The sequence below is a fragment of the Cimex lectularius genome, unplaced genomic scaffold (assembly GCF_000648675.2).
Source record: "Cimex lectularius strain Harlan isolate CLEC.00 unplaced genomic scaffold, Clec_2.1 scaffold289, whole genome shotgun sequence".
NCBI classification, from domain to species: Eukaryota; Metazoa; Arthropoda; class Insecta; order Hemiptera; family Cimicidae; genus Cimex; species Cimex lectularius.
In genome coordinates this window covers 533,058-549,593 of record NW_019392889.1, presented here as the reverse complement: position 1 = coordinate 549,593, position 16,536 = coordinate 533,058, and the positions used below count along the sequence as shown (strand labels likewise).

The window sequence follows — 16,536 nt, the reverse complement described above, 5'->3', positions numbered from 1 at the left end:
AAGTCAATAAATACAGACGTATAACACATATCCCATTTTTCAGGCCAGATTACTTGATATTTTTCTGGGATTGAGGGATCTGGTCCCTGAATTCTCACATTCTCGCTAATAAATTCATTCCTTCCTTATATAAAGTTAGGCAATTGTGCCTATGGCAATAAACCTAAAGTATTAAAACGCGATATGTGCCCGAGTCAATGTCGAATTTCGCACACAGATTTATTTACAATTCGTTATTCTGTTCTGAAGTGACAATTTCCCTACACAATACAATCTGTTAAAAATTAGGCATGGACTTAGGGCAATACGTTAAATTTTCAGTCCCTTCTAACAGTAAATACATACTCAAGTCAAAAATTCTGCATTCAGGAACAACAGTTTTTTCTTTCTTGCTCAGCTTACGTCTCATACTGTCTTTTCAGAAATAAACGTTTGAAAGATTTATAATGCACTTCTGTAAAATCCGCTTGAAAAAGAGAAAAAGAGCGAAAGAAACATTTGAATAAGTTAGAAGAGGATAAGAGAATTCAAACCGAGAAATAAGACTCGTAAAAGCAAAAATTAAATAATGAAAAGGGGTAATTTTAAATTCACAGGCCTTTTAAAAACGGCAGGCTTAAGCCAAAATATCTTCATTTTTCCAAGTTGAAAAAGAATACACAAGAACATATTCCTATCTATTTTATTTTTATTCCTTTAATCTTCCTTCGGTCTTATTATTTAGAATGAATATTTAATTATACGAATATGTATGCAAAAAAATTTGATAAAGAAATAAATTGAATAGAGAAACATTGAATTTCATTATGATTAATGTACTATTTCATGTTTCAGGAGTCAAATATGATGTTTAACGTTACCGAATCGATCGATCTTTTAATACAAGAGGTTTGTATGAATAAATGTAAATATTTCAGTTTTTACATATTTCTATGAACTAAAGGGAAAACCAATTAATTTCCACACAAAAATTATTAAGTTCCATAGAAAAAACGTTAGGGTATGCCGTCCTATGTGGCTAGAGTATAAGTCCATTTGAAGTTTATGCTTTATTTCCCCCCTTTAAAGGTTTTGTTTTAATAATACGTTTGTTTATATTATCGCATGAGTTGACATAGTATTGAACAAAAACATGTTTGGAGTTAGATGTTTTTTTTTTAACCATAAACACAACAATGGATAGTTTTATTCACTAGAATAAGTGGTAATAAAAGGATAAAAAAATAAAGGAGAACAAAAAATTTTCACTTTGTCGAACCTAAAAAAAGGGAGACTACGGATCCGCAATAAACCTTTTAGTGATACTAGATCAAAAATATGAAAGTTCTTGAAACGGGCAAAAGAGCACGGCGGAAAAAAATCATTTAAGTAACTTAAAAAATAAGTTCCTGCGTTCTTTGAGCAAGTATTTCAAGGTTTTTATATACACCGATGAACAAAATTAACGAATCATTTATTCATATTTTGCATACCAAAAATAGGTTTGGTTGTCCAATTAAAACATTTAAAAGAAAACGATCCTAGAAAAATTCTAAAATACTGTTATTGAATAAAGAACAAAAAAATCCAAAAACAATTAAATATATAAAGTAAATCTTTTTTTGTCCCTTTTAATACCGAGTATTTCCACTTTTGGCACGAATCACGTCCGTAAAACATTTAAAAGAAAATGATCCATGAAAAATTCTAGAAAACTANACAATTAAAAATGTAAAAAAAACTTTTTTCTGTCCCTTTTAATAGAGAGTATTTCCACGTCTGGTACGAATCACGTCCGTAAAACATTTAAAAAGAAAACGTTCATAGAAAAATTCTAAAAAACTGTTATTGAATAAAGAAGAAAAACATCCACAAAAAAAAACTTTTTTAGTCTCTTTTAATACTGAGTTTAATACTGAGTATTTCCACTTCTAGTACGATTCACGTACATAAAATCTCTTCGCATTCCTTGGAAAAGAATTCTGGTAAAATCCTGGGATTGTTACTCGTTCATAAATACTAGCTGTTTCCAACTTTTCTAATTTGTTACAAGGATTCGCCACCGTAATCGTCTCATCAGTTGATCCCAAATGTTTTCTACAGGGTACAAATCTGGACTTCGAGCTGGTCATACTAAGCACTCAAACCAACCTCATTCAGGAAGTCATCCACAATTCGTGCTCTATGAGGCCTGGAATTAGCAGGAATCTGTGCCCGATGTGATTGGCAAATGGCACAACGTGCTTTTCGATAATGTCTTGTGAGCATTGTTCTGAAGAGAGAGAACGCATAACAATTTGGCGCGAGCGTCTAGGGAAATGGCAGAACATCAATGACCCCCGTGGAATGCCACCTGAGGAAACATACAGCAAGGGGTGTACCTTCCTCTGAGCGGCTTCATATTAAATTAGGCCCATCTGAACATTTGTGATCAACTCTCACCTCATCTGCAAAGACAATCCCTATACTTCCAATGTTCAATTCACATGTTCCCGTCGAATTGAATCCTGGCCTTTTTTTGAGCTGTGGTAGGAAGAGGCCCACGAGCTGGGAGCCGGGCCCTGAGGTTGTTTTCAATGAGCTTCCTTCTTAAAGTCCTGGAAGAAATTGAACATCTCGAAATTGTTTCATCATATTTCTTATGTCATTTCCAGTAATGCTGCGTGTTCGTAGAGCCTGATGTCGGATGAATCTCTGGTACGTAGACCTAGGTCGACAGTGACCTGCCTTTTAGTGTGAAGCCCTGTTTCTCGGTTTTTGGGTGTGCCACGCTCAACAGTTTATTTATTAAATAAAAAATATAATATCAATATTAAATATTAATTAATGTAATATTAATATTAATTACTAATTATTCCTTATTCGTTTTTTAAATCCCAAAAAAAAACACTCAATATACATTTTTAGGGATATAAAAAAATTCAAACAAATTGTTTCGATTTTCGCACTTTTGGAAAATCAAAAAAAAATTGAGTTCTTTGAAACGACTTGAACTTTTACATAGGTTCGAAACCCTACAAATCACACGTCATGGCAGAAACTTGGCCTTTGTAAATGAATCAAAACGGTAGATAAAATTGACATATAAAAAGAATTGAACAACAACCAGACAGTATTTTCAATTAAATTCACTATTTTTCGTGGTCCGCTTGGCTAGTTAATAACATTCAATTAATTAAGGTTTTTTTTACTAAGTTGAGACAAAAATAGCAATAAGGAGGGAAAATTCAAAAGGTGGGGTTGAGATGGGAAGATAGTGCCCAAGGGATCGAAGTCACGGTAGCTCAAGTGGTAGAGTAGCGGTGTATCAAGCCGAAGGCCGTGGGTTCGAATCCCGCTCGTGAAACTGACTTTTTTATCTCAACTTAATAAAAAAAACCTTAATTAATTGAGTATTTTCAATGATTCCATGATATTTGAAACTCTCATAAACTCTTTTATTATAAAAATATCTATCGAAAGAATGGACATATTGGTCAAGGAGTAAAACTTTCAATAAATTTAGAAATAAACAGCCAGATAGATTTATCCTTATTTTACTATTATTTAAATTGATTTATTTTATTTTTTTATGATTTTCCGAAAAGTTTGTATTCATGGATTTTTTGGACAAAAATTGAATGCCAAAATACCAACTTTTTCTTTTAAAAAATATTCTAACTAATTTTGCTACAGATTATGTTCTTCATTAGGTAGGTAGCTTTGACTGATAATCCGAGCGAGGTTGGTACTGTGACCGATTGACGAGGTAAAGTTTTTTTTTAATTATAATGATAATTAATAATATCCTTGTTGACAAATGCCGAAAGAGAAATTAAGCTTTCCAATGGTAATAATAATGGGACTTGGATAAAATTCAAATGTGCTATGAATTTTGTAAGTGGAACCGAACACCGGTGAGGTAAACAAATGCCAAAGGAGAATCCAGTTCAAAAATATTTATTTTTGTTGTTTTCTAGGTCTCGTTGGTAAGAAGGCTCGGGATATTTTCGACATAGTATCACTAAAAAATTACCCTTCCCTTGCAAATATATTTCAAATCAAATCACAAACTTTATACAATGTATCCTGAACAGACGTCAATACTTCAGGAGGTTGTCCGAGGTGACAAATTGGCCTAAAAAGTCCATATTGTCGAAAGTCTGATTCTCAATTGTATTCGTGATATTCCACTTTTCTGGTTTCTTCAGCCTTTCACAACTTTATTCGGTATAGTCCCCCATAAATCAGAAATTGTTGATTCTAGTGTAAATTTGATTACAACAATGAAAAGAGCATAGAAAATCATATGATTTTTTAATGTAACAAAATAATATACTCTTTAGTAGAAGATTGACATTAGAAAAAACAAAATAGCTATTAAAAATGAAATTAATATCAAATGCCACTCTTCAAGCAATTGAAATTTTTGAAGTTTTTTGTTTTTTCTTATGATCAATTTTTGGTTGACTTTGTATTACTTTCATTATTTTGAAATAGAATTTTAAAGTTTCAATGACTCGTTTCGTTCGAACCGTTTATAACGGAAAAATCATTTTTTTTAGCAATAAAACATTAATTTTACTTTGGCGATGAGAAATTAAATATACGTGTATACAGCTCACGTGCAGGACCAACTTTTCACGATTCGCCATATATATCAGTATTTACAGAACCAAGAAAAGTTTACTTCAACTTTAGATAAGAACTCCGGCAGCTGGTAAAGTTTATCTTCTAAATTATTTTTCATTTTGTACGTTTAACGTTAAAAAAAAATCCCCTTTGGCTTCCAATGTTCATTCTGGTGGTAATCAAATTGACAGTAGGATTAACATTTTATCAGATTCGTTAGGCTTTAGGGAAAAAAAGTTGTGAAAAGTTGAAGTAACCTGAAAAGTGAAATACTTAACTGAAATAAAATTTATAATCAAAATTTGCACAATGGAGATATTTTAATCCAATTTGGCATGTTCGATCACTTCCCAAAAGATTGTTCTCTGTTCACAGCACACCCTGTATAAAGCCAAAACCGTTTATATTTTACATAAAACTTACTTTACATAAATCATAGATCTCTAATTCAACAAGTATATAACTTATTATTTAGTTTTTATTTAAGGTATGGGTTGAGATAAAAAAGTCAGTGTCACCCACGACCTTCAACTAAATACTCTTCTGCTCTACCACTTGAGCTATCGTGACTTCGATCCACTCGGTCATCACCTTCCCATCTCAACCCACCTTTCGAATTTTCCCTCCTTTTGTCCGAGTGAGTCGAAGTCACGATAGCTCAAGTGGTAGAGCAGCGGCGTATTTAGCCGAAGGTCGTGGGTTCGATTCCCCCTCGTGACACTGACTTTTTATCTCAACCCATACCTTACATAAAAATTAATTAAATGAAGGATTTTATTTTGTCAATCGGACCACGAAATCTAATGAAGTTATTATTTATATAAATCTTATGGAATGTTATTTTAAAATCCTGTGTGTTTTTATATTCAATTTGTTCAAAAATTTTATTAAACATTTTACCCGGGGAGGGTATAAACTATGCTAAAAAGATGTAGTATGGTTCTTTGGTCAAACTTAGCTGAAAGAAGCTTTCTGTACAGCAGACACCAGAAAAATCACTGCAAACATGACAAAATAAATATACAACGATGTATATTTTTCTATAAATTCGTTTAACAGCTTTAACTATGAAACCTTTAACGTGCAGGATTGGATTAAAATTTGACGCCTATTATTTCGGATTAGGTGATGTTTATGTTACAAAATATTCGTTCGCCGAGGGATTAATAAAACGTATTTTCAACCCATAGCCGATTTACCAGCTTATTAACCCTACAAAACAATTTTTAGTAAAGAATTAACTCGATATTAAGGGTGGTTTGGCAATGCAGCATACACGTATTTAGTCGAGCGTATGGGGACTTAAAAAAATTAATTATTATTTATAATCATTTGAATGTTGATTTGTGTTAAGAACATTCACTACTATTTATATTAGTTCAAAGTCCTACATCTTAAACATGACAACGCATTTTTCACTTTAGACCTATCCAGATGATGATGGTCAGATATTAGAAGGTGAGGGGTTTGATATTCTTGTATCAGCACTGCTGTTTAATTATTTTTCCAGGGTGTTTTGGTTAATTAGTTCATGTTTACATTAAGCATTTGAATTCCTTCGCATTTATTCTTCTTTATTGCATATCCTACAAATTTGGTTTTCATTGAATATTCCGATGTCTCTTAGATATTTTTCCAACTCTATACCTCAAATTTTTTTTCTAATTTACACTTTCTTCTTTCAAATGTCCAATATGAGGTCGTTCTAATCCACCTTGTCATAGAAAAAGATCCTTAAAAGCCCCGTAACATTATGCTTGTGAAACTTTGGTTTATAGTTTAAACATCGATCAAATTCAGCTTATCATAAATATTCTTCCATACTCTACTCCCCAGAGTCGTTCTATTTTAGACTTTCAGCTTTGATATTTCAAATCTGAGGTTGTCTGGCTCGCCTGTCATAGAAATTTTTTTTTAAATATTTTATCAGCTTATCTTGGTGTAACCTTAAAGTTTGAATATCTTCTAAATAAGATAAGATCCAGCTTGTCAGATATATTATTCTATATCGTGAAACCAAGATTTTGTTTATGTTAGACTTTCAGCTTTCATATATTATTAATTCTAAATCCATTAGATTTCGTGATCCGATTAACTTATTTCAATTCATTAATGTTTATGAGATTTTGGTTGTGATAATAAAGTCAGTGTCACGAGCGGGAATCGAACCCACGACCCTCGGCTAAATAGGCCGCTGCTCGACCACTTGAGCTATCGTGACTTCGACTCACTCGGACAAAAGGAGGGAAAATTCGAAAGGTGGGTTGAGATGGGAAGGTGATGACCGAGTGGATCGAAGTCACCAACTACCCATCTCAACCCCACCTTTTGAATTTTCCCTCTTTTTTATCGCAGAGAATCGAATAGACGACATTTGAAAAATGGCAAAAAGGAGAAAAAATTCGAAAAGTGGGTTGAGATGCGAAGTTAGTGTCCGAGTGGATCGAGGTCACGATAGCTCAAGTGGTAGGGGAGCGGCGTATTTAGCCGAAGGTCGTGGGTTCGAATCCCGCCCGTGACACTGACTTTTTTATCTCAACCAATGCCTTGCATAAAGATTAATTAATTCTAAACATGATGTCGTTAGGACTCGCGTTGTGGTAGAAACAAATTCTTCAAGCCCTATAACATTATCTTTGTGTAACTTTGGTTTACAGTTTAAACATATTAGAACAGTGAGATCAGATTTATCTTGTCATGGAAATTTGTCTGTACCTGTACCTTAATTTGCTTTACGTGTTCGGTAATGCTTGAATTTCTCAAAAGTAGATTATTTTGGACCTAGCAAGTTGTTCGAATAAAACATTTAAATTCCCTCAAAGTTCTCCTCAATCTCAGCACGGTTCTACTTTAATTTTTACTTTCTAAAAATGAAAAATTTATGGAACAACTTTGCCTTTTTTGGACTGAAGTTCGATAATATTTGTGTAGGTCAAGTAAAAAGATTGATTATAAAGTTCGTTAAAAATATATATTTAACTTGTATAACTATTCAAACTGGTTATTTTTGTCTTTTTGCATCCTTTACTGGTATAAAACTTAATAGACATTCATCAAATTCTATAATAATAATGTATATTTAACAACAAAAAGAAATATATACAAAACAAAGTAAATTAACATTATACACCATGGTAATGATGTTCTATATATGTTCAGTAAAAAACCTTATTATTATTCAATTAATTAATCTTTATGGAAGGTTTTGGTTGAGATAAAAAAGGCAGTGTCACGAGCGGAATTCGAACCCACGACCTTCGGCTAAATAAAATGAATCCGAGAGGATCGAAGTCACGATAGCTCAAGAGGTAGAGCAGCGGCGTATTTAGCCGAAGGTCGTGGGTTCGAATCCCGCTCGTAACACTGGCTTTTATATCTCAACCAATTCCTTACATAAAGATTAATTAATTGAAAAATATTTGGTCAATCGGACCACGAAATCTAACGAACTTGTTATCTATTCATACATGTGCATTACAAAAAAAAATTTCCAGGAGATTAGATGTTTCAAATTAATGGAGGAGGAACGTGATCAGAAGGATGTTTGCGAGAGGTCCTGGGACGGGCTTTTGTGCTGGCCCCCATCCCGGCCCGGGGCAGCATATCTGCCGTGCTTTGAAGAGCTTCACGGCATCAAATACGACACGTCACGTAAGTGCTTGGCCTGTTTTAGAAATGTTAACAATTAAGCCTCAATTATGTAGTTTACGTCATCAGAGCTGTAAATTTATCTATTTTCCCATATTTTTCATATGTTTCATTTCTAAGTACCTCCCACCGTACAGACATTTCTAATTACCAAAAAATAAAACCCTGATACTTCAATGGAAAATGCTTTTAAAAAAAATATAAAGTTTATATTTTTTTTTCAATAAAACAAAATAATGTTTCTTCGCTAAAAATATCCTGTTCTTTTTCTTCACTTTTAGTGTGATTGATGTGTTTGCTCGTTAATTATAGTAAAATACATAGTTTACTTACAACCTTTTGACGTTTGAGTTAATTACTTAATGGACCGGAGGACAGTTATTCCAAATTACATTTCACTGTAAAAATATTTATTTATTATATTTACATAACCTGCATATTATATTTTAAATATTATATATAAATATATTAATTAATGACCACGTATTCAAAAAAACGGTATGATCAGTAACTAATAAACTTAATTGACAAATATTTTCAAGTCATCAGTTTACGAAATTTACGTATGTTTAGATTGTACACTTAGAACTTCTCATGCTCGGTTTACCTCACGTACACGAAGCAATTCCTTGGATCCGTATAGAGAGCGTGTATGAATCCCACCCGATATGAAAATTGAGCTTGAGCTCGGCAGAGAGTATCCCCGTTCTAATTTTGAAGAAAACGTGGTTGTTTCTTATATATAGCAATGATGGTTTTGCGTCCTTAGCGTGAATTGAGAGTGAGTGTATTTATTATTGTGAATGTGAGTGTGAATCGGTCTATGGCGGAATATAGAGTACCCCCTCCATTAGGTTAGTTATAAAATATATGTAGAGGTTGGTGGAGGAATATCGAGTACTCAATCACCCTGCGAATGGTTTTGTAAATAAAAAAGAATGTGTGGTGATGCTGTTAAATTTTTATAGAAAAATGAGAGAAAAAAGAAAAAAAATTAACTGATTATTCGGAAATCGTGAGATGCGGTCTGGTGTGACGTAGGTTTTAGAAAAACATTTTCTTCTTCGTGTGAAGGTTTCGATCTTTATTGAGATCATCTTCAGGGCCTGGGATTTACAAACATTGTTTAAATTTAACAAATACATGTAGGATGTGGAATAAAGTGAATTTAAGCAATGAAAAAAAATTTTTTTATATTCAATCAAAGTATTTGTACTGTAATGAGTAGAAATATTTTGATTGAATATAAAAAATATTTTTTTGCATTGTATAAATTCACTTTTACGTCACACCAGACCGCATCTCACCATCTCCGAACAATCATCGACTAACGGTCACTAATCACCACACATTTCTACCCAAAAAAAAAAAAAAAAACTTCACAAAAGATTCAATGTATTGACACATTAAAATTTGATTCCAATATTTCAGGGAACAGCTGATATATACAAAATAAAAATAAAATCGACTTAGTTTGATATCGTAAGGGAGAATCCCGGAAAGAAACCCTTCGAGCCTTTTAATTTTAAACTCAAAATAAAATTTACCCTAATGGTTTTCTAACTGAAATAAACACTTTCCAAAAACTTATCTCTTAAATTTTAAATATTTTCTAATGTTTACAGTCAATTAAACTTAATCAACAGGTTTGAATTCAAACAGGTTGATTGAATATAAAAAAATATTTGCATTGTATAAATTCACTTTTTCACATCCGAAATGTATTTGTTAAATGTAAACAATGTTTGTAAATCCCAGGCCCTGAAGATGATCTCAATAAAGATCGAAACGTTGGCACGATAAAGAAAATGTTTTTCTGAAACCTACATCACACCAGACCGCATCTCACGATTTCTGAATAATTATCGATTAACGGGCACTAATCACCACACGTTAATCAACAGGATCCATTTTCGGGCCGACCAAAATGGCGACTGAAGTTAATCTCTCCCCTCTTTCAAAATTTTCCAGCTGACCCATCCACGACCAATCAGATTTGTCGTGTTTCTTCCTAATTTGAAAATTTTAATTGGGATGGGCCACCATCACAGTGTTTAAGAATGAATGAGATTGTGAATAGGTTTGGATCTAGGAAATGGATGGTGATGAATTGACGTAGCTGTTGAAAGCACCCAAATCTGGAAGTTGGACGGATAAGACCCAGGTCTACCCCGTGAATGCCGGACTATCACGAGGTTGGTGATCCTCCGGGCCTGCCGGTAATTTATTGTAAATTACAAAAGCTGGAATTGCCGGTGGACTGCGAGAAGTGACAGGCATAACTGTGTATATGTGTGTACACATGGACAAACATGTGCAAATTTGTCCTTGTATAAATGCAAAATTCAAATCCAAAACTTCTATTCCCAATGAAGATTTTCCCTTATCAGATTTATTCCAAAGCCTTAAAAACCTCATAACCTTCTTTCAGCCTACCGACCAATGAATATATTGCTTATAATGGGCAAAATCTTAGGAAAACTTCATTCCCACAACATTATTCCTGGCCAACAGTTCGCTTTCAGATGTTTTCATTTGATCCGGCCAACGGGTTGTAGGCATCATTCTTCATTCTGGGATACTCTGAAAGCTTATAATCCTACCTGATTCTAAAATCTTACATAACCGACAGATACTTTCAAATCATCAGTTGCTCCTTGTCAATAGCCTATCGCACACGGGCTACCGAAGAAGATATCCTAGGAGCTGTCTTTTACTCATATACACCGGAGACATTCCATTTCTAAATGTATCGTTACCATATATGCTGTTCATACCGTCTTACTTTATGAGATGGCTATGCAATAATGCTCTGATTTCAAAAATCCTTCGACTTAAATAAGCTCTAGTTTTCCTTAGCTAACCATTCAGAACCTAACCTTATCTTTAACACAACGCAATCCGACCTAAACTAATCCATTCGCACTCCACGCAAAAAAAAATTGTGTACACAGCAGAAAAGCATATATATGTTAAAATGGCATTTACTTGAGATTTCCATTAGATGATAATTTCATTTCTACTTATATACTTTCTGTACTCAATTTTTTTTAGAAAATGCTACACGTTGGTGTCATCCCAATGGGACATGGGCAAATTATTCCAACTATACGAAATGCAGCGACCTGGGTAAACCGGCGATCGAATTCGAAGACGGTGTCGAAGTGACTACGATGATCTACTCGATAGGATACGGGCTATCGCTTGTTGCCCTCTGCCTCGCAGTCTACATATTTATTTATTACAAGTAAGTGAATTAGGTTTTTCCCTGGATCCTAGAATGGTTTGCATGTCCCTGTTTCGCCACACCCATTGGAATAACTTGGGTCAATCGGATCCAAAGAATCTAGGAGCCCCGCAACTCGCCACAGATCGTTAGTGGTTCTAGGTTCGACTTCCAGCACATCCCATAGAATTTTAATTGTTAGGAATATATATAAAGTATTTTAAAGTGGTTTTACTTTATCTGCGACAGCCAACCTAGTTGCACTTAAGCCCTTCAGTAGGACAGAGAGTACTCAAAATTTTAAGGGTTGTGTAATGCATTGCCCATCAAAAAACCTACGCCCCCGAGGATCTGAGCCAAATGGTCGTCCTTAAAAGGACAATGAGGATCTTTAACGTCCGTACCTGGCTCATGGCCTTACTGGACGTTTTGATTCTCAAGATGAGAGATGGCGCACTCGCTCACGACTGAATGTGTGTTATAGCCGCAAGCGTTGTTGTAGAAGCTATCCCAGCCCGGGGCAAAGACGAACCTCACTCTCCGCTTGCCCATTCGGCAGTGGTCGGGTCTGCATCAAGCATGAGACCGCGCGTAAAGGGCTACCCAAGGTGGCTGAAATGCATCAGCTCTCCCACGCACTCCCTATAAAGAGAAGGCCAGTCGATTTCCAGAGTACGGGGGTTCCTTCAGCGTAAGAACTTCCGGATCCGCTCCGGCCACGGTTTTGTTTAAAGTGGAATTGCTAACCACCTCCTAGAGAAGGCTGCCTTCGGTAAAGGACGCCATTCGTGTAGGCACCACCGACCACTATCCGTTCCCATCCGCCACTTCTCACCCATTCGAGGGACTCCGTCAGCATTGTCTTAGCGTCTTCAACGCTATTCGTTTCGATGGTCCGATCTTTCGTTAGGCTGGGGTTGCAACAAAGTCATACGTAAGTGCTTGAACGGAGGTCACAGATAGAGGAACAGTCTCTTCTCTAAGTTCCCGCCAGGAGCATCACCATTAACCACTACGAGTCCGTTCCCATTGTAGCAGGGGCTGGATTTTGAAACATTTCTGCTACCCCGTAGTACAGATAGTTATGCACCCTCCCCCCGTCTATGCAGACAGGATCTGGTACCGACAGGATAAAGCTCCCGCCGTCCCCTGCCGACCTGGAGGCAGAAACGTACCCAGTCTACGCTTTAGTGAGGTTGCCACGCCCTCAAGGCTGCACCATTATTTTGCGCCTGGAAACCCCCCTTGTAACCAAGGGTGGGAGAGGTCTCATGGAAGAATGTCGAAGGACCTGGATTAAGAAAGAGAAGTGAACGAGGACACGAGGCTCGCATTTTCAGGCTGCACCACCCGCCACACTGTGTCATCTGAGCCGTAAGGCAGGAATAGTTCTTGCCAGATTAAGAATACGTCATACGCGGTTGACACATATGCCAGTTGGCGAATCCACCCCGCAGGTGTCCTTTATGCAGTAAAAGCTTGCTCGATGTGTCCCACATAATCAAAGCGTGTCGAGCCTTGGCTCCCTAAAGGGCGTGCGAGTAGGCATGTGGCTAGATTTGAAAGGGGTTCTTGGACACAGCAGCGAGTTTCAGGGTCCTCTGTCCGCGTTTTAAGAGAATTGGGATTTTTTTTATTGTGTATAGAAGTTAAATGTTTTGTATTTCTGGGTCTTGTAGGGGTGAATGTATTTATTGGTGTGAATAGGAAGAGGTTCTCCACCGCCCCTCAAGTTGTGTGTATGACTTGGGTTGATAGCAGAAATTTTACAGAAGTACCCCATCGACCCCAATCTAGATTGGTTTATTATAGTGAATAGGTACATGGAGAAATGTCGAATACTCTACCTACTAAACAGAATGAGTGCGATCGATGTATGTAGTTGTGAATTTATTTATGAATGTATGTGTGTGTTGCAGTATTTTACTTCCGCTCTCTGGCTGAAAAAAAGCTGTCGGATCTCTGTGCAAAACAAAAAAAAATCTGCGCTAGGTCTCATTTTTTAGATAATTTTAGTTTCCACAAGATGGTTTTTTACATTGTTCCTAGCTTCACTAAATTCAAAAATTCTGGAACATGTTAAGTTTTGCACTTTTTACGAAAACTTAAAATTGAGTTGTGGAGCCAGGAAATCGTCTGGGAACGACACCCTTTAGCAATCGATAGGCAAGTTTAATAAGCTTTCAATTAGTCACCTTCCATTTTGGCGAATTTTTCAACCGAGTTATTCGCGATTTTTGGACAAAAAACGTGGTTTTTTACGTGCTCATGGAAAAAACCGATCTTCTATAGCCAAACTGCCACACAACACCTGTGAAACGGAAAGCAAAAATTGAATTTACGTGATGAAGTAGACAAGTGGTTATCGACAGCCGAAGCATTCTGCATCCCGAAAGGTCAAAGTAAGAAAAAGTGAGAATTGTCGCTTACCCGATCCCTTTTTCGAAAAAGTCCTCAAAACAAAATATGTAGAGTGCAATAATTACGAAAAGTTGACGGTTCAGAATGTATGCATTCTTGAAAATCGGAGAATGATCCGTTTTTCCACCAGCACGTAAAATCAACGATTTTTGCCTAAAAATCGTGAACCGCTCGAAAACGGTTGAGAAATGGGGCAAAGTGGAAGGTGACCAATTGAAAGTTTATTAAAATTTCCTATCGATTGCTAAAGAAGAGCGTCGCGCCAGGACGATTTCCTGGCTTCACAGGTCAATTTGAAGTACTACTAAAAAGTGCAAAAATTGACACGTTTCAGAATTTTTGACTTTAATGAAAACATGTAGAAAAACCAACTTATTCAGCGTAAAATTTTCTACAAAGTGAGACCTAGCGCAGGTCTGTGACTTTGGCCATTTTTTCTTGCAAAACCCAGGTGGTCTGTTCTTTTTGTTGGGCAGCGTACAATTCACGTGACAGCGTATCACATTTTAAAAGTTTGGACGCAGTTTTCTCCTCAAGATAGAGAAAACTGGAAGAAATAGGCAATGGACACTCTCAACACGACACGCAAGGATGGCACAATTACACAGAAGACAAACACTTTGAGCCCTGAAGATGATCTCAATAAAATATCGAAACGTTGGAACGATAAAGAAAATGTTTTTCTACAAACCTACATCACACCAGACCGCATCTCACGATTTCTACATAAATATTGATTAACGGTCACTAATCACCACACGTTGATGATAATCATCTGGTATACAATTGGCTCTAAGACCGAGTCTGTCTCAGAAACTGGTATATTTGGAAATAAACCAAGCACATTATGCTTTCATTAAAGCTTCGGACAATATGCTGTTATTTTCAATTGGAGATTTTGTAACTCGGACAGTCCGTTGCACTAAAGTCAACAACATTTGACGTTGACTACTATCGTTCCTGCCGTAAACGTAGATCGATTAACCATCGGTTTAAGAATATGTCCTCGGTCCAATGGAATTGTTGAAAAAGTTCATTAAAAATCCTTTGCCTAAACTAACAGAAGAACTAAAACTGGGTTGTACAAAGACTAGGATGATATTTGGACAATACTTTTTAAAAGGATAGTTCCTACTCACAGTAAGTTGTTTTGCAACTTTTTTTTCTGTCTGGGAATATGTTTGCGATTGTTCGATTATTTCCTTGGACGTAATATTGAAAGTCGTTTGTGAGCATGCTAAGAGCTTCGATCAAATCTGAAGGATTTCTCGCACGAATGAGAGATCCTGTAGGTTCTTTTAAACCTATTAATAAAACTCGTAATGCTCATTTCTGAGCGTAACCTATCAAAATTGGTGATTGTGTCGATACATAATGAGTTTTTTGATAAGCAGTAAGTAAATTTAGTATATTTTGCAACCTATTGAAAAATTCTATACTAGTTTCGTTATGTTCTTGTTTTAATTTTGTCATCTCGATTTTTAACGTGAAGCTATCTCTTTTGTCCCTATATCCTGCTAGTAGAGCGTTTTTAAAACTTTGCGTTTGGTTGCAAAACAACTTACTGTGAGTAGGAACTATCCTTTTAAAAAGTTCACAAATTTCGTGGTCCGCATGACCAATATATTACAAGTAATTAAGGTTTTTAATTGAGAAAAATGGCAAAAAGGAGGGAAAATTCAAAAAAGATACGGTTGAGATGGGAAGTTGGTGTCCGAGCGGATCGAAGTCACGATAGCTCAAGTGGTAGAGCAGCGGCGTATCAAGCCGAAGATCGCGGGTTCGAATCCCGCTCTTGCCATTGACTTTTTTTATCTCAACTAAAAACCTTAACTTTTAAAAAATATTGAACACCACACTCACTCCATCATTTATCATTTCTATTAATTTGCTAGTCAAAGCAGTAATGGATTATAACACAATCAATAACATCACATCCAATTACTTAAAATCTGTTAATAAACAAGTACTTTTAAATCTTTATTATAAATTGAGACTTTCATGCTCAAAGATTAACAAATCAATCTGGTTCAATTCCCAATGTTTGAAATTAAACCTAACCCCAAAATTCGTTCTTGCTAAATTAAATGTTAAGAACTGCTCAACTCTCTTACAAAGTAAATGCCAAAAAACCATTTTAAATAATGAATTACATAAATTGTACAGTCTAAGAGATACAAAACGTTTTTATCAATATATTGTACACATTAGGCTTGCGTCATTATTGTCTCAAGTAGAATGGGATGAGTTCGATTATGATACGCGATCAAAAATTAAATTTATCACTGATAAAAAACAAGGTATATTAGTTAAAAAAATCAAAAGCTTAAAGTACGGTTCACTTAAAAATAAAAATACCCATAAAGATCCAAAAACTCCAGTTAAATTTTACCCAAGGGTTATAAACTTAACAAACATGGCACTAAATAAAGAAGAAACCAATTTATTAAACAAAGGCTTAAAATTTGTCCCTAAAACAGATTTGGATACAAAAAAACTACTATCTCTTGGTTCATCGGTGGATTGTAGTAACATAAATACAAATATAAAATATAAATGTGCTGAAATAATTAAACAAAACTTGGTAAACTTAAACGTAAATAAATTAAATATCCCACGTACAATTAGGTCTATTGATGAAAAGTTAAAAA

At 35.4% G+C, this 16,536-nt stretch overlaps 1 protein-coding gene across 2 annotated transcripts in view; it reads left to right on the top strand.

Annotated features, from left to right (window-relative positions):
* Positions 1 to 839: 839 nt before the first annotated feature.
* The window catches only part of LOC106666441 (diuretic hormone receptor-like), a 49,999-nt gene continuing 34,302 nt past the window's right edge, over positions 840 to 16,536 (top strand). For both annotated transcript variants that reach the window (XM_024229090.1, XM_024229089.1), the window contains exons 1-3: positions 840 to 888; positions 8,085 to 8,241; positions 11,293 to 11,485. In XM_024229090.1, the coding sequence (XP_024084858.1) occupies positions 844 to 888; positions 8,085 to 8,241; positions 11,293 to 11,485 (395 nt within the window). In that variant the 5' untranslated portion in view covers positions 840 to 843. The remainder of the gene's footprint in view (positions 889 to 8,084; positions 8,242 to 11,292; positions 11,486 to 16,536) is intronic.